This window comes from Scyliorhinus canicula, chromosome 2, assembly GCF_902713615.1.
Source record: "Scyliorhinus canicula chromosome 2, sScyCan1.1, whole genome shotgun sequence".
Classification (NCBI taxonomy): domain Eukaryota; kingdom Metazoa; phylum Chordata; class Chondrichthyes; order Carcharhiniformes; family Scyliorhinidae; genus Scyliorhinus; species Scyliorhinus canicula.
The window spans coordinates 44,794,800-44,813,080 of record NC_052147.1 but is presented as its reverse complement, the minus strand read 5'-3'; the positions used below and the strand labels follow the sequence as shown (position 1 = coordinate 44,813,080).

General features: G+C 43.6%; 1 protein-coding gene across 5 annotated transcripts in view; it reads left to right on the top strand.

The window, feature by feature from the left end:
• The window catches only part of LOC119953138 (ena/VASP-like protein), a 339,662-nt gene that overhangs the window by 255,736 nt on the left and 65,645 nt on the right, over positions 1-18,281 (top strand). The window contains exon 1 of one of the 5 annotated variants that reach the window (XM_038777060.1): positions 3,185-3,436. The exons of the other annotated variants lie outside the window; for them this stretch is intronic. Within the exon in view, the coding sequence (XP_038632988.1) occupies positions 3,370-3,436 (67 nt within the window). The 5' untranslated portion in view covers positions 3,185-3,369. Of the gene's footprint in view, positions 1-3,184; positions 3,437-18,281 lie in introns of those variants that run through there. 5 annotated transcript variants of the gene reach the window in all.

The window sequence follows — 18,281 nt, the reverse complement described above, 5'->3', positions numbered from 1 at the left end:
CACCGGGGTGAATGATGAATGGGATATGGTTGAAGTTAGGACTTGGGCAGCAGATCTTTTTGATGATGTTAAGTTTATGGAAGGTAGAACACAGAAGGTCGACCAGGAGAACATTGGAATAGTGAAATTGAGTGATTACAAAGGCACGGATAAGACTTTCAACAGCAAATGAGCTAAGGCAGGAGATCTCCTGCGGAAATTTAATGGATTTTTCATTTAATATGAATGCCTGTGACATTGCCGTGGGCCGAAGGTTCAAGAATAAATATTTAAAGAATTAGGGCCGAATAAACTTCTTCACAATGTTTGTGAGGCTGTTCACTTCCTGTGTTCGTAATTCAGAAAGAAACAGTCATCATTGAAGATTAGATGGAATTGGTGGTGAAGGAAAAGTGTCCAGAGGATATGGGACAGGGTAGGTGAATATGATCAGAACTATTCAATAACTGGATAGTATAAGCCGGCATGGACTGGTTGCTGACGTATAAAAACACTGCTCTGATTCTTGATGTAGTTGCAGGCTTTGACCACTGATGGTGCTGTGCAATACTTTTCCTCCGTCAAACACATTTCTTTCTCCAGGTTAAAGTAAACATGCAAGTACATGTCACCCTTCTAAAAGCTTATTAAAATTACTGTCTTTGAAATTATTAAACTTTTCCCTTTTCAGTTTACATTGGGCCACTATTTCCTGTCTGCACTGCCTCCATTTTGGCCTAGTTAGGTATCCTATGACCTCAGTTTTGGCTCTTTACCTCAAGCAAGTTTAATTTTAGCGCATGGAACCATGGCTTTTTGGCCCACAGGAGTCTATTACTTTTTATTTGATATCGGCCCATGAGATTAATATAAGATCAACCTGTTTGACAAGCACCAACGTTTTGGACTTAGGGTTACCAACCCTTGATCTACTCAGAGCACCAAACACAAAGACCGCGATCCTCCGGCCTCGCTGCGCTGGAAGAGCAGCTCGCTGCAGCACAGCATAGCCGCTGAAAGACGGGAGACCCCATTCCTGGGATCTACCCGCGTCACTATGTCTCCCGAGATTTAACAAATTTGAGTTGCCCGCAGTGAATGGGTTCCGGTATTTGCAGGTGAGGGATTTTGTCCGAAAGCAGGTACCGTCCTTTCTTCACCTGCCACCCCAAGAGCTGCAGGACAAGGTGGTGTCAAGAACAGGGGTAGGGGAGGGTAATGTGTCAGAAATTTACAAGGAGTTGATAGATTAGGAGGGAGCCCTGATAGGGGTAGTGAAACGTAAAGGGGAGGAAGAGTTGGGGAGGGGGGTGGAGGCTGGGGTGTGGGAGGAGGCTTTGAGGAGAGTGAATGCATCCTCATCGTGCATTAGGCTTAGCCCTATTCAGTTTAAGGTGGTCCACAGGACATACATGACGGTGGCCAGGATGAGCAGGTTTTTTTGAAGTGGTGGAAGATAGATGTGGGTGGTGTGCGTGTGGACCCGTGAATCATGTCCACATGTTTTGGGCTTGTCTGTAGCTTGGGGGATTCTGGCAGGGCTTTGCCGACATTATAATAATAATAATAATCGCTTATTGTCACAAGTAGGCTTCAATGAAGTTACTGTGAAAAGCCCCTAGTCACCACATTCCGGCGCCTGTTCGGGGAGGCCGGTACGGGAATTTAACCCGCGCTGCTGGCATTGTTCTGCATTACAAGACAGCTATTTAGCCCACTGTGCTAAACCAGCCCCTATATCAGAGGTCTTGAAGGTGAAGGTGGTCCCGAGTCCAGAAGTGGCGATTTTTGGAGTGTCAGAAGAACCGGGAGTCCAGGGGGCGAGAGAGGCCGATGTCTTGGCCTTTGCCATCTTGGTAGCCCGGAGACAGATCTTATTACAATTAAGGGACTCGGGGGGGGGGGGGGGGGGGGGCCTCGAAACCTGTGGTGTGGGTGAGTGACCCGGCAGAGTTTCTTAGGCTGGAGAAGATAAACTTCGCCTTGAGACGGTCTGTCGAGGGGTTTGCCCGGAGATGGCAGCCATTCAGCGACTTATTTGAGAATAGTTAAGATGTCAGCAGTAGGAGGGGTGTAAATTAGGGAGTACGAGGAGCGGGAGGTGGCGCATTAGGTTTTTAGTTGCTTTGTTTATTTGCAGCCCTGTTGGCTGGTTTTGTTTTGTGGTTGTTTGATGTGTAAATATCTAAATGCCTCAATAAAATATTTTTTTTTTAAATGATTCTCCGGTATTCCGTACAGAGAGAATCTAGGGGCGTGATTTCGGTCATCACGCTGGCAGCATAGAGCCCGATTGTGCCAACGATGCCGACTACATGCACTCTGATCTGTGTTGGAAAGAAACTCCAACCTCCCCCGCCCCCCAAACCCCCCCCCCCCCCCCCACACACACACACACACAACATTGGGGTTAAACCCCTATGCACAGCTAAGGGGAAACCCCCGCGCAAATGTGGCTCCCCAGAAGCCCCACCCCTGGTATAAACCCCTGGCATAGCCACCCTGGGAAGTACTGAGCACTGCTTGGTCATGTCTCTCTCCCCCAGTGGCTGTTCATACCTCTGTGCCCCCCTGGCGAGTTCTCCCCAACCACTTCCCATTTTATTATCAGTGTGGAAGCATGCGGCGAGGAAACTGATTTAAATGCATTTAAATGGGGTGGGGGAGCATCATTACATCACCAGCGAGGGGCGGGCAAAATCGGAAAGCGAGATCTCACTGGCACAAAGTCACCCCTGACGTTTCTGATCCCAGATGTGTTGCTATTTTTTCACGGATTATCGGCTGTCTGCTGATCCACACTCCCATTTAAATTCTATTGATTCCCCCATGATTCTTCACACATTTTCTTCTGTGCTGTAACTTGACTCTTGAACTCTGCCGCATTTTACCATGACAAGTGACATGTGATGCTGATGCTTTTCGGGCAGGGTCTGACTTGTTAAGCCCCTTCTCCGATTTCTCACTATCTGCAGACTGCCCGGTGTAATACATATATGGTCGACGCGGATTGATGTCAGCTTTTCCTGTCACTGACGAGCTGATTGGAAGGATGCTGTTCCAAAATATCCAAGCAGCTTAACTATCCATAGCTGCAATGAAACCATTCCCAGCCATTTTCCCGTGGTGGGGGTGGTGAGAGGGCTGGGGGGGCAGGCAAGGGAGGTGGGGGTTGGTGAGTGTGCAATGAAGGAGGCTGCCTAGCATGGGATTTCCCTGTCCATGCTTAATTTTAGTACGCTGTGGTTCCTTGTGGACTATACTTCAGCTGTGTGCCTTGTTCAGTGTAAATAACAGGTGCTCAGAATGGAATAAGGAAAGCCTTTATTAAAAAATACAAAAACCTGTCCTGCTAATGCTGAAAATCAAAGAGAAACGTTTTCACACAAAATGCCAGTCCAGCAAGCTCACCAGGGCCATAATCGGAGGGTGAGTCGGACGACTATTACCTTAACTAGTAAGTGGAGAAAGTCTTCTGACATTTGCTAGAAGTGTTTTAGTGGAGTAGACTGAGGTTCATTTTTAATTTTATTATATTTTACATTTAAAACAAAAATTGTGTCCTAAATCTAAACTTTTATCCACAATTTGGAATTGATTTACTGAATGTAGTGTTCAGCAAATGGCTGGCTTTGTCGAAAGTGGCTTCATTATTTGGTGAGAGGAATCCAGCAGAAATATTTGGAAGTGAAAAATTTCCTCAATGTTATCCAGCTGATTGCTGAATTATAACCATGTCATTCACGGCAGTAATCATGTTAATTGAGAATATTAGAATACCAAAGAAATTGATACTGAGGCTAATTCCCTTACCAGCTTAGTTCAACATGGTGTCACAAAGCTGCGTTGCCAAAGGTATTCCTGTTTTTCAGGGACCTTTCAGGTTTACTTTGGCCAAATTTTGACAATGGTGTTCTCCAGGCAAATTATAAATTTAGTACTGAGAATGGGCGGTGGCATTGAAAAGCAAGTCGCTGCTGTTCTCCCTGGTTCAAACGAATGTAGCAAAGACGACTCATCATATTTTTCTTGTTGGATTGAAAAGTCCCCTTTCTCCTGGTAAAGTAACTTATGTGATGCTTTAACATAGATAATGGAGGATAAGAAATAATTGATGCTTCAACAACCACACCCCGCCATCAACTAATTGAAATTAGAAAAGTTTTAAAACATTTTTATAGAATACAAATTGGAAATATTGCCGGTTTGCCACATCGCTGATGGGAAGAAATTTCCAACTCGGAACATATTCCATTGTAAATATTGAGTTTCCAAAATCTGCTATTCGAGGGACCATGCCAACTGGAAACCTGCCCTTGCAGCAAGGTTCCTCATTTTTAAATAATGGAGGATTCCCAACTTGTGGGACTTTTGTCTGCAGATTATTCTTATCCCCAATGGAAGACTGTCAGTCTGGCTGGTATTTTGAATCAGTTTACAGGTGAGTGGGAAATGGGGAATCAATATTTGATTAATTCTAAAATAGCCCTTGTGTGATGCAGACTGGAATAGCACCAGAGTCCAGATTCTATCAATGCTAACACACCGTAGAATTTGAACTATGTGCTGACCATTTCTCTACCATTTCTCGAAGATGCCACGCAATTGACTCAGTCTAATAGTTTAGGTCAAAGCTCCTGGTTATTCTGACTGAACACCAGTGTTTATTTCCCTTTGCATGGAGGATATTGTGTCTTTAAGAGACTGTCTTAGCTTCCATTGAGGTTGGATGACCAAATTAACATAATTTATCTAGGAGAAACCAATAATTAAATTTTGAATCATATATTTTAGTATTTTCTCTGTGCTAAAATGCCTGTGAGTGTGGACCAAATATATTCTCTTTGTGGAATAACCATTCCTCACCTCCCACTTTACCCAGTATTACTGTATCTCATGCAGCTCCATAGCAGTAAACTTGACTTTGGTTCCAAACAAAAGGTCATTGGCACAGAAGGAGGAGGTGGAGTATTTCTCGCTGCAATCATAAATCCAACTTACATACAAATGTTAACCACCATTTAGATTTTTAACAAAATCTGGAAACACGCAGGTATAATTGAATGTAATTGCCTAAAGCTAGCAGAAAATGTTGGGATAAGCTTTTATAATAGAGTTTTTTCAAATGTTGCTGAGCTAGGTAGGAGAGACAGTTTATTTGTTTCAAGTTCTACACATTTTAAGTTAATGGAAATGGCATTAAGTTTCAGAACTTTTCAAGGCATGTCTGCTTGCATAATTTTAACCTTGTTCTTCATGACGGGATTTTCATTTCATTATATAAACTTGACATCTTGCCTCAGTTAATGATGATTTCTGACCTTAAAATTATATCACTTGATAACTTTACCTGCTCCTCCTGTGGAATCTGCTTTGTTACAAGGTGTTGAGCAAAATTTTTAATACATCCCAATTGTGCTGACAATCCATATTCCTTTGCCCACTTGAAAGCTTTGTGTTGAGTGATCCAGGGAATCTAATTAGAATATTGGATTTTTAGCAAATTCTATTTAATTATTGACAGTACACTGTTGTCTTCTTTTCTGCTGCAGAGTATCAGTAACATTGATGGCGTATGTTTAATGTATTATAGGTGCTGTGTACTATGTTAGGTGTACTGGAGCAATCAGTAAGAAAAGTCTATCTGATCACGCCATGCTTAGCAGAGAGTGCATCTGCCATTGCTTCTGTTCCTGTTTCTGCCACTGTAGTCGTTTCCTTTTCTGCAGAATATTCTGTAGGTAACTGATGCAGAAATTTCAACTTAAACCATTTTATCACCATGACGTCTTAATTTAGAGTGTTCAGATTCATTTGCCACACGAAGTGAGTAGGCAATTACAAAACGGAGAGACACCAGATCTTGCAAATCTAATGTACAGTCAACTGCTCAGCGTCTTTGGTATTGCACAGATTCTAATAACATACTTCAGAAATGGATCTTCTACCTGGTGCTTGTTGTCTATATACCCACTTAAAGTCAATGACTCAAGAGATTACATCCAGCAGTGAAGGTACATTTGAGTTCAATCACTTGAAGTCTTGCTGTGGACTACATCTGTATTCTGGTTGATACCGAGTTCCAATGGTTGTAAAGTTATTTATTCATTTGTACATCTCATTGTTCAAAAGGAATCTATTACTGGTTTGCATATCTTTTCATGACTGTTTCATTGTTGGAATGCACATATTTCCCTGATTGTTTAGGTCATTGATTGTTTGAACAATGACTGTTGACATACTGAACATCTTTTGCTCAAATGTAGGTAGAAGTTTGTAAAATTAATTGTAGAAAAAATATAGATCGCATGAGTTAAAACCGTGCTTCTTTCTTTGCCTAAATTAGTGATTGTGTGTAGAATTTAGCAACTATTGTTTCATCAATGAGCGATGGATTAGTTTGTGGTGCCTTTTTTCACACAAAGTTTGTGCCAGAAAATGTGTTTGGCTATTGCGTTTATTAAAATTAATAATTATCGTACGATTGCAAGTTTTTAGCTAATCGCATTTTAATCTGAGCATGAAGAAAACTTGATCTGTTTAGTGAGATGCATCACCATGTAATACATCAGCAGGACCGTTTACTTTTCTTTTTTAAAAATGTTTTTATTGGTTTTCGCTTTATGTTAAACATTTCAGTCCGCAAGTTAAATGCAATTTTCATAACTGCGCATAGTGCCAAGTAAAGCAGCCGAGGAAATATTGAAATTACAAAAGAGAGATAAACCAAGGAACGAGAAGGAAAACACAATCAAAGAAAAATCACTATCTATTTACATCTACACGATCCTCCCCCCCCCCCCCCCCCCCCCCTCTCCCCCGTGGTTGTGGACCCCATTTGGCCAGTCTGCCTCAATTGCCCTACACAATGTTGGCCCGAGCGTGTATCACCCGGTGTATTGCTGTTCCCTCTGGCTTTCTGCTTGCCCTCCTGTTGGCTTTTCTTCCAGCTTTTATCCATCACACTTACATTTCAATGCCTTGTTCTTTTTGCTGCGACTACAAATTACAAATGTGAGTGGTAGAGACCAAATACTATACTGGTCCTATGAGAACTGTAGTAGTGCTAAGATAAAATTGTTGCATTCGCTCCAGATTCGCGTTAAAGCTGGCGCAATGCGCTAAATACGATTCTGCGCTGTGACGCAGGTCAATTATTAATGTGCTGACATGAAATTCACTCCTGGAGCCAATTCTAATGATAAACCTTTACTTGAGACAGCTATCATTATACAGGCTACATATGTTAGTTATTCCAGGACCTTTTGAAATTTAGAATATTCCCACTGACTGAACCACACACTCGGTACTGTAACATTCAGTATTATGTGTGTTATGGAGAGCAAGAACACACTGGATATGTAATGTTAGGCTACATCAGTCATAAAATCATGGAATGGTTACATCACAGAAGGAGGCCTTTTGGCCCATTGCATCTGTACTGGCTCTCTTCAAGTGTAAATCAGCTGGTCCTACTTTCCCATTTTTCCTCATAGCCCTGAAGATTTTCAGATAAGTGTCCAATTCTGGGGGGGGTTTAGCACAGTGGGCTAAACAGCTGGCTTGTAATGCAGAACAAGGCCAACAGCGCGGGTTCAATTCCCATACCAGCCTCCCCAAACAGGCCTCTTGGAATGTGGCGACTAGGGGCTTTTCAAAGTAACTTCATTGAAGCCTACTTGTGACAATAAGCGATTATTATTTTTTTTTAAATAAACATTTTATTGAGGTATTTTTGGTATTGAAACAGCAACAAAATAAACAAGATACATGAAACCATAATGTGGTGAGTGTATTCACCATAATGCATGCATGATACTGTAACCTGTGACCTATGACCTGGAAGTGGTGATAGGAACTGCTTCCAGGTACTGTGCTGTAACCCCGGTATGGCTCCACCTCTGGCTCCGCCCTCACCAGGGCCATATATAGACCGACCGCCTGTGGGCCGAATCCATCTGTACAACTGACTCTTGCTAGGCAAGTTCATGACTAATAAAGCCTACTGTTTACTCGCTCTCTCTGCCTCTCCGTGAATTGAAGGTATATCACATAAACTTAGTGCAAAAACCATTAACCTTTCGTATAGGTCCCACCCTTATTACCCCCCTACTCAAACCTAAACTACTCCGCCCCCCGTCTGTTGACAATTAGTTTTCCACAAGGACGTCGATGAACGGTTCCCACTCTCAAGGCAAACTTAATTTTCTCCATACAGAGAAAGCTAACCATGTCCGATAGCCAGGTCTCCGACTTCGGGGGCTTTGAGTCCCTCCATGCCAAAAGTATCCGTCTCCGGGCTACCAGGGAAGCAAAGGCCAGAATGTCTGCCTCTTTCTCCTCCTGGATTCCCGGATCCACCGACATTCCGAAAATCGGCACCTCTGGACCCAGCCCCACCCTTGTTTTTAACACCGTGGACATGATGTCCGCAAACCCCTGCCAACATCCCCTAAGCTTTGGACATGTCCAAAACGTGTGAACATGGTTCGCCGGTCCTCCCGCACATTTTACGCACCTGTTCCTCCACGTTTTCTTAAAAATAAGCAAAAGGTACGGTATTTTGAGTCAGGGTCCGTCCTGGGATCTTCCCGTCCATTTATAACACCAACTGGGATCGTAACATAATATAGATCAAGAAAGCAGTGGGCCCAACAACACTGAGTACCTTCTTCCAATGCAAAGAATAATCATTGGCACTTTCTCTGTTTCCGTCGCTATCCAATCTTGTATTCATGCTGCCGCTGTCCCTTTTATTCCACAGACTTCAGCTTTGCTGATAAACTTGTATGTAGCATTTTATCAAATGCCTTTTGGACGTCCATGTGCACTACATCAACTGCATTCCCTCATCAACCCTCTCTGTTCCCTCAATAAAAATGTGAATTAAATTAGGTGGAACAAAGGTGCATATGAAATAATTGACTGGGAATCATATTCAATCATACCTTAGTATAATGGCAGTAAATAAAAAGGATATCCTCATTAAAGTGCACCAAGTGTGCATCCAGATTTCCCAAACCAGTTCAATGATGTAACAATATTCTAAGAGCACAAATCGAAAAATTTATGTTCCCAATCGGAGTGTCCATGAATTTAAATGAACGGTGGCATTAACTTTCCCAAATGTTTTCAATGGGAATTTTTTATGGGATATATGCAACTTCAAGTGTGAGCTATATAAAGTAAAGGTCAGAGTGTCTGCCCTTGACATCAATGCAGTATTTAACTAAATGTGGTATCAAAGAGCATCAGCAACATTTTAGTAATTGGAAATTGGGTGAAAATTCTCCGCTGGTTAAAATCATACCTGTAGTAGAAAGTTCTGGTACATAAAGGGTTAAGTACTGAATGAGTACACCGCACACACAGTGATATAAGCAAGCATCTGGCTCAGAGCCACAGCGAGTCTGGAGATGGACATAGTCGGGTTAAGATCTAGAATGTAGTCAGTTCTATACCCATATTTGCTACTGTATGTACATTGTTATGAGTTGTTAGTAAAGACTATTTCATGGTGTTCGAAGCAGGGTTCCTCATGGTGGCAGCCTCGGGATTAAAACCCTTATCCTCATGAGAATGCTGAGAAACTAAGGAAAAGGACACTTTCAATGGATTCTGCACTGAACCTCGCACTCAACGGAAGTGACAGGCGTTGAGAAAATTCACCAGAAAGCAAAAGCTCCAGAGCCACGAGCCTGGAAGCAGGCCAGAAAGGTAGAAGTTTTAGTCAAGCAGAAGACTCCATTACATCTCCCTTGGAGGTCCAGCTTCAGAAGGCAGAGGTCGCAGCCTGCAAGGGCAAGATAAAATGTTATAAAATTCCAGGACAGCAACCCTGAGAAACCCCTTTTAAGTCATTTAGTCAGAAGTGCGGTTTGAAAGCAACATGTCACTAAACCTGATTCCAAACTCCAAGTGTTGCCGTGTAGCTTCTGTGTCTTGCAAGAAAAAAAATCATGAATTCATTTTGTCTGCTTTGATGATGTTTTGAAATCTTTTGATGTCTATTTCAACTTGAGTTCAAATAAAATACTGGAGAGAGTTAAATTTAATAAGAGAGTCCAGCTCCCTGGGGAACCTGTCAATTCCCCATTGACGATCACTATAGGATGGCCGAAGGATGTGAATATGACAATTTAAAGTTTGAGCTCATCTGCGACAAAATCGTGTTGCGGACAATTCCCACTCTGACCTCCTACAAGCTAAAGGTCGACAAGGCTATCCAGATAGGTGACTGTATGTGAACAACACAGGACTATCCGAAGGGGAGAGAACACTTCATGGGCAGAAACCAACCCTCATTCCACTATATCAGGTGACAGAAATTCAGGGGCAACCCAAGTCAAGGAAAGCAATCCCTGAACCACACAACAGAGAAACCTACCAGCGCTGCGGTGCCTCACAGGAAATATTAGTCCAACGAGTACTGCCCAATGCTCCCACTGCAACGGGCAGGGTCACTTTGGTAAACTCTCATCCCAAAGGTAATCCACAAGATTGAGACCACCCAGAAGTTGCACAGCCATTCTTCTTGGGGCACATCAGAGAATGTGGTTCTTTCATTTTGGAATGCTGATAAATCGTCATCTAACCAATTTTAAATTTGATTCAGCTGCCAGTGTGACAGTCCTGTCAGGTGAAGAACCATGGCTCCAAGGATTCAAGCAACAGACACTCCACTGTGTGGAACAGGAGAAATCCAACTCCTAGCCCTCGGCACAATCCTTGAACCACTGAGGTTCGGTGACAAGCAACTCTGAGCTGATATATGCTGTCCACAGCCTTTCTCTGCTTTGAGCAGAGATGCCTGCCTCGCCCTCTATCTATGCCAGCTGGTAGAGGGTGTCAAGACTATCAAAGTCTTTCCGGAAAAAAAAGCAATACATTTTTTGTGAAAGCTTCTCATCTCACACTCATAAACACAATTTGCAAGAATGCCAATGTCAGAGGATACAATAGATTATTACTGTATAGCAGAGAGTGCTGATTGGTTGGCAAGTGGACAATGTTGTATAAATGAAACGCAACAAAGCTGGTGGAGGAGATCAGGGAAGATTTTAAGAGGTGGGATACGCTGTATCTGACTCTGGCAGGCAGGGTCCAAGTGGTGAAGATGAATGTCCTGCCACGGTTCTTATTCATATTCCAGACGCTTCCTATTATTGTACCAAAGGCCTTTTTCTGCAAGTTTGACATGATTATTTCAGAGTTCGTGTGGGTGGGAAAGGTGTCAAAGGTAAAGTGGACCCTATTACAAAGGCGGAGCAGAAGGGAGGGTTGGCGTTGCCAAACTTGTTGCATTGTTACTGGGCGGCGAACGTGGAGATGTGAGGCAGTGGTGGGAGGGAGAGGGGGCAGAATGATTTTGGGTGGAGGAAGAATCTTGGAGGGGATCCAGCCTGCGGGCTATGGTGGCGGCGGCGTTACCACTACACTAAAGAGATACACAGAGAGCCTAATTGTACAGTCCATGGTGAAGGTGTGGAACCAACTGAGGAGGCATTTTAGGACAGAGGAGATGTCTGTTAACGCCGTTGTGCAAAAACCGCGGATTTGAGCCGGGAAGCAGTCAGCCAATATGTACAGGAAGTGGAGAAAAGTGGGGCTGGTGAGGGGGAGGGATCTGTACTTGGAAGAGAGGTTTGCCAGTGTACAGGAACTGAAGGAGGGTAGGGCTCCCGAGAGGAAGTGAGTTTAGATATTTACAGGTAAGGGACTTTGCATGGAAGGCCTGGAAAGGGTTTCCTAAGTTACCGAAGTATGCTGGCTGCTTCTCCTGGACGTGGAAGGGGAGGGCAGGATCAGAGACATACATGGATGATTGGACGAACAAGGGGGTGAGTAGGTGGTGAAGATTAAGAAGAGGTGGTAGGGTGAGCTGGGAGGGGAGATAAACTGGAGAGTGTGGAGTTAGGCACTACGCAGGGTAAACCTGACCTCCTCGCCTGATACAGTTTCGGGTGATACACAGGGTGCGCATGACTCGGGCAACGATGAGTGGGTTTTTCCAGGGAGTGGCAGATGCATATGAGAGTGTGGGCGGGGACCAGCATACCACACATGTATGTTCTGGGTAGTGTGAGAAGTTGGAGAGATATTGGGCGGAAGTGTTCACGACACTAACAAAGATAAGGGGGAGGAAGTTTGGCAAGATCCTATGTTGGCGATATTCGGGATATCGGAGAAGCCGGAGCTGATGGAGGGGAGGAAGGCCGATGTCGTGACCTTTGTCTCACTGGTGCCCGGCCAAATATGTTCTTGGAATGGCGGTCGAGGATGGAGGCCTGGCTAGGAGACTTAGATGACTTTCTTTGTCTGGAAAAAAATCGAATATGAACTGAGGGGTTCAGTTGTTGGGGTGAAAATGGGTAGAAATATGTACAAACTTTAAAATTGTGAGACGGGGAATAAGTTTGGAATAAAATACATTTAAAAAAAATGATATATGCAGCTTCTAGTACAGGCAAATGTGCCTCCTGCAAGCCTAAGTGACCATCTTAAATTGGTCATCACCCTAATTCTGAGCACACTGAGGATTATTTGGTTTGCTCCTCATCATTCCTGATCTTGTAATGTCCCCAGTGGCTAGACCAATCTACTACACATGGGCTATCCATTGCACCTCCAGTGGCAATCGTACCAGAGACACATCAACAGTCTCTGAGGAACCTCTACCTACAAATACGGTGATGGTACACACATTGTGAACATACCACACTTTCTTGCCAGTGGGCCAAACCTACAAGAGATGCTGGAACCTGGTAGCAGTTGCACACCGTCAACAGCAAAAAGCATAGGTGAGCCTGCTACTCAATCCTTTTCTTCTTGTCACAGGAGCGCTCTCCCTCAACCTCAGAGAGCTTCCTGACACCATAAATGGAGAAGAAACATGAAAAACACTGTCAAGTAGACGAATACCATTTTTGTTCACCCTGCAAGAAAAGGTCAAGAGTAACAACAGCCATTCATCACCAAACCAACCAGGTGTGGTTTAACCTCAAACGATGGAAGAAACAGATGAAACCATAACCAAACACTAGTCTAACCTTCAAGCCAACAACAAGAAAAGCAACAGCAGAACCTACCACTCTCCCGACAGAACAGCAAATGAGATGTGGAATGGCTATAAAGCCTCCAGACCACTTGAACATCTAACATCAAGGACTTGAAAGGCAGATCTGGGATAATGAGGATTATGTCAATGTTGTTAATCTTCGTTCTATAATATCAATAATGTGACAATAGCATGAAGGATGCAACAGTAAGGTTGATGCACAAAACTTATACAATGTAAGACTTGGGAGTAAACTAAAGTAACTCTATATCCATGTGCTAAAACCTTGGCGGGAGCTAACGTAGAAAGGCCTGGCACATAAAAGGTTCATGTGGGACTGAGTACGTTATCGCCCACACAGTAATATATGAAGAGCTCTGATCCAGAGCTAGAGTGATGGACACAGTTGGGTTAAGACCTAGAATGGGATACCCTCTACTGTAAATATATACCGAGCTGTGAGTTGTAGCAGGTAGTGTCAGGGAATTCAGTGGTAAGTAACTCACTTCCTAGCTCTGCCATATACAAGGCACAAAGCAGGAGTGTGATGGAATACTTTCTATCCGTCTGGATAAGTACAGCTCCAATAACACGTAAGAAGCTTGAAATTATCCAGGGCATTATCCACTGGATTGGCACTCCATCCATCACCTTAAATATTCAGTCCCTACACCACTGGAACCAAGTGGTAGCAGTGTGCACCATTAAAAGACGCTCGACAGCAGCCCACTAGATTTCTTTGACAGCACCTTCCAAATCCACAACAGGCATGTGGAAACACGACCACCTGCAAATTCTCCTCCAGGTCACACACCACTCTGACTTTATTGCCGTTCCTTCACTGTCATTGGGTGAAAATCCTGGAACTTCCATTTATTTTATAAATTCAGAGGACCCAATTCATTTTTTCCACTTAAGGGACAATTTTAGCATGGCCAATCCACCTACCCTGCACATCTTTGGGTTGTGGGGGCGAAACCCATGCAAACAAAGGGAGAATGTGCAAACTCCAAACGGACAATGACCCAGAGCTGGGATCGAATCTGGGACCTCGCCGCAGTGAGGCAGCAATGCTAACCCTCTGTGCTGCCCGGAACTCCCTTCTTAACAGCATTTTGGGTGTACTTACACTACTACAGATGGTAGAGATTTGCAGCATCTTGAGTTTACACAGATTAAGGATGGGAAGCCAGCAAGGATGTCATGCCTAGAAGGTAAATTAGGAAAGCTAGTGATCTCTATAGGGCTTCCAAGCTCTTTCCTTTGTTGGCCGCATAGTTGTGTACCATGTAACCTCAGGGTCAATATATTGCATTTGAACCCATGGTTCCATAAATTTACATAAATCTTACGTCACTGATGTAAACGTATTTCAGTGTTCAGATCAGTTATGAAGCAACCATGGTAAGAAAAGCCTATTCCAAACTTCCAGACCCAATATTCAAGCAGGATAACCAACTGTGACTGAATGACTTGGCTTCTGAGGCCTGAGTTGCCAGGATCAAGGATTGCATTTGGTATATGGCACCCACCTTAACATCCCTGAACTATATTTTCCCGATAACAGTTCATTAATGGGCTGTTCTTATTCTAAAACCAGGACTGCTTCATACACGCTGCAGAGAAACGGTGTGTATTCTCCATGGGGTGCAGACATCACCAGAATAGCACTTTTTTATTCTGTTCCCAGCTCATGGGATTCACTGGCAAGGCTGGCACTTTGTTGTTCATCCCTTGTTGCGAATGTGGTGAGGAAGCCGCCTTGAACTGCTGCAGTCCATCTGGTGAAGGTAGCTCCACAATGCTATTAGGGAGGGAATTCCATTGTTTTGACCCAGTGGAGTCTGATCTGGGATCACTAAGAGAGTTTGACTGGGATATTCTGTACAATGCATGGAAATTGCTCTTTCATCTGAAAAAGTTTGTGAGACCTGCTGTGACTGCTGAAAGAGGAAGCTATTTGTGACTGGAAAGGAATGAAATGATGGATTCTATAGAAATCACAGAGGAGCTTGGGCCTATTTTGACTAGCATTACAGTTAAGTGGAACTGTCAGATGGGAATGTGTTTATTAAAAAGTTCTGTGAACTGGATTTAAAACAAGCACTGAAGACGTTGAGAGGGGGAAAGTTGCTGGGGAATGATGGATGTTTAGATACTATCCCAGGTATCTAAATTTTACCCCATGTGGTTAAATAAAATTTAAAAATTGATGTTAAAATAATACATTTTATTTTATAAATGTATATTATTCCCTCGGGGATGATAAAGCAATGGAGAAAATAGTTATAGTACAGGACAGGCATTCTCAGAATTCTGACTTTCACGTCTCCCTCTTTAATCAGCTTATCCTATTACTACTTCTGTTGGTTTTGTTTAGACTAAGGGGGGATTCTCTGTTACCTGCTGCCGGTAGTGGGTTTCCCAATCCAACAGAGAACAGAACGCGGTCAGAAAATGAGATTGGTACAGTCCTCCGCCAAAGTCGGCAGCAAGCTTCACACCCCATGCCAGCGGAACTATGCAATTGGCTCATTTGCATCTGATTAATGGGCTGGAAGCCCGACTCACCAGCCCCTAGTGATGCTCCAGCCCTCTCAGCCGGATTCACGTGGGCTTGGATTGGTGCAGGTATTTTCAAGCAAGGCCCTGACGCGGTGAACGTCACATTGGGTCAAAGGGGTCAGTGCATGGCGGAGGTGCCCCCCCCCCCCCCAAGCCCATCACAAGACCCATCTCCCCACTCCCCCACAACTCAAATCCTGCCCTCCTGCCCGACCATCCCCCGCCCCTCCATCAGACCTCCATAGTGTCCCCATAAGACCCCCCCCCCAGCAGAGACCCCATTACTCAGCCCTGCCTAAAAGCAGAAGAGCAGTCCAGGCAGTGAGTGAAAACTCGCTGCATTTTCATGTCTCCTTCCCTAACATTTGCCTCAGACAAAAATGTTTAAAGCAACAGCTGTTACATGTGTCAGAGACATCCTGCAAAGCCATTCAAAGGGCTTGAAGTCCCTTGACAGCATTTGAAACACAAATATTCCATTCAATTTCACAGCAATACATTGCATTGGCCAGTGATTAACAGTTTTAGTACTCCAGAGACAGCTGTTTGGTGGACTGTTGATCTGTCTCCCTTCACGCTTGAATGCATTACCCTGCTTTGATGCTAACCACAATGTTTATAAATTGTCTTGCTATGATTGACAGTTCTTCACCACATTAAAAGCAACTAAGTGTTTGAAGTGCACTTGGCTTTGGAGGAAGCCTCTGATACTTGTAACAGCTGCTACTTTAAACACTTTTGTCTGGGGCAGCAGATGATAGGGAAAAGTTGGTGAAAATGCAGTGATTTTTCACTCCACTGCCTGGTCTGTTCTTCAGCTTTCGGGCAGGGTGATTGATGGGGATCTCTGTTGGGAATTTCCGTTGGGGAGGGTTATGATTGAGGTCTCTGTTTGGGGGAGAGCTGGAGGGGTGGGTATCGGGCCACCCTCATGCATGCGTGCTTTGGGAGGAGTGACCCATTATTCCTGTGATGTCGGGGGTGGGGGTTGAGGATGACCCTTTTTGTCAGCGGAAGGGAGGGCAGGATTTGCATTGTGGAGGACCCACCACCGGACCTCTGTATCGGGCCGCCCACTCAAAATGGTGGACAGACACCGGGATTCTGACTTTGCATGTTACAGAAGATATTTTAAACCTATTTAGTGATGACTTTTCAAAGAATTTTTGAAACCTGCAAGCTCTCCTCCGTGCATAAACTCTGTATGGAAAAGGAGAGGGAATCCCACCTGGGCTCCACTCCTAGACGAGTTGTGAGACTCCACTGATGGGAGAGCACTTACCCTCCAGAATGGAGAATCCAGCCCTAAATTTGGGGAGTATGGAGGGTTGAGGAACTTAGGCCCAAGAAAAGAGTGATTGAAAGCTTAAGTTTAGGTTCAACTGTTAAAATGGGACTTTGAAGAAAAAAGGAATGAGTGGCAAATATCAGAAATCAATATGAAAAAATGAAGATAATTGTGGTGTCCAAATGCAAATGCTGTAAACAAAATTTAACAGTTTAACTGCAGGTAATTTGATGGCATAGGAAGATAGAGGTGTCAGCAGGAATCATCATTATACTATATTTCTGTCCGCCATTATCTGCATCTTTACTTTCTTATCCAGAAAATGTGCAAACATTAACGGAAAAGCACCTGAATAATTTGTATGATTTGTAGTAACTGAATCTTAAATTCACAAGCAGTTTCTGCCTGTATGTTATCAGGTGACTGGATATGATTGTCCAATTCCTTTCAGCATGAATAATTTTTTTTCATTATTAAAGGAGGTTGATGAACAAAATGAAATTGTAATGTTACTTCAGAGAATGGAGGGTTAGGGGGATAAGGCAGAAGAGTGGAGTTGAAGATTATACCAGATCGGTCATGTCCTCATTGAATGGTGGAGCAGACTCGATGGGCCGAGTGGCCTACTTCTGTTCCTATGTCTTATTGTCCCTGAAGCTAACCAAACTATAGATCATGGAATGGAATACTCTTACTGAATCCATGCATCACGGTATAATTAAACCAAAATTGTTTACTCATTGGAGCCTTCAGGAACCTTGGGAGTGATTGGACAGGAAATTAGCTGCACCTAGTTAAGTAATTATGAATTTGAGGGAACATTACAAAAACAGTATGAGTATTTAGATAAGAGTTATATGGATTTCTAATTTCTATGTCAATTATTAGGAGTGTTTCCAAGTTCCTTTACTCTGTTTATTTTGCTGAAAGCCTTATTGTAACCTGTACTTTGCTGAGTTAAAGATTGAACCTGAGCAACATAATGCTTTGGGTCCTGGTTGCTTTACTGGGGCAGCGATGTGGGCCAGAATTCTCTAACCATTCACTAGCAGGGGGGGATTTTCTGGTCCCGTCAGCAGTACGTCCTTGCCAGGGGTTTCCGGGTGGCGTGTGGTGGCTTCAATGGGAAATCCAAATAGAGATAAATAATCTACAATGTCCATCTTTTGCTCCTGCTTTCACAATTAACAATGAAGTAAAAATGAATGAACAGGTAAACTGTGGTCAAACACACCACACTGCAACTTTAATGGCAGGTGCGACCAAGATAGGACCCACAGTATTCTCAGCAACCCATCTAGATGTCAGTGCCCTCTGTATGTCACAAAACCTTGTTAACACTCAGTCTCCTTCATCAGGGATTCCACCTCTTCACTTTTGAAGATCTTGCCT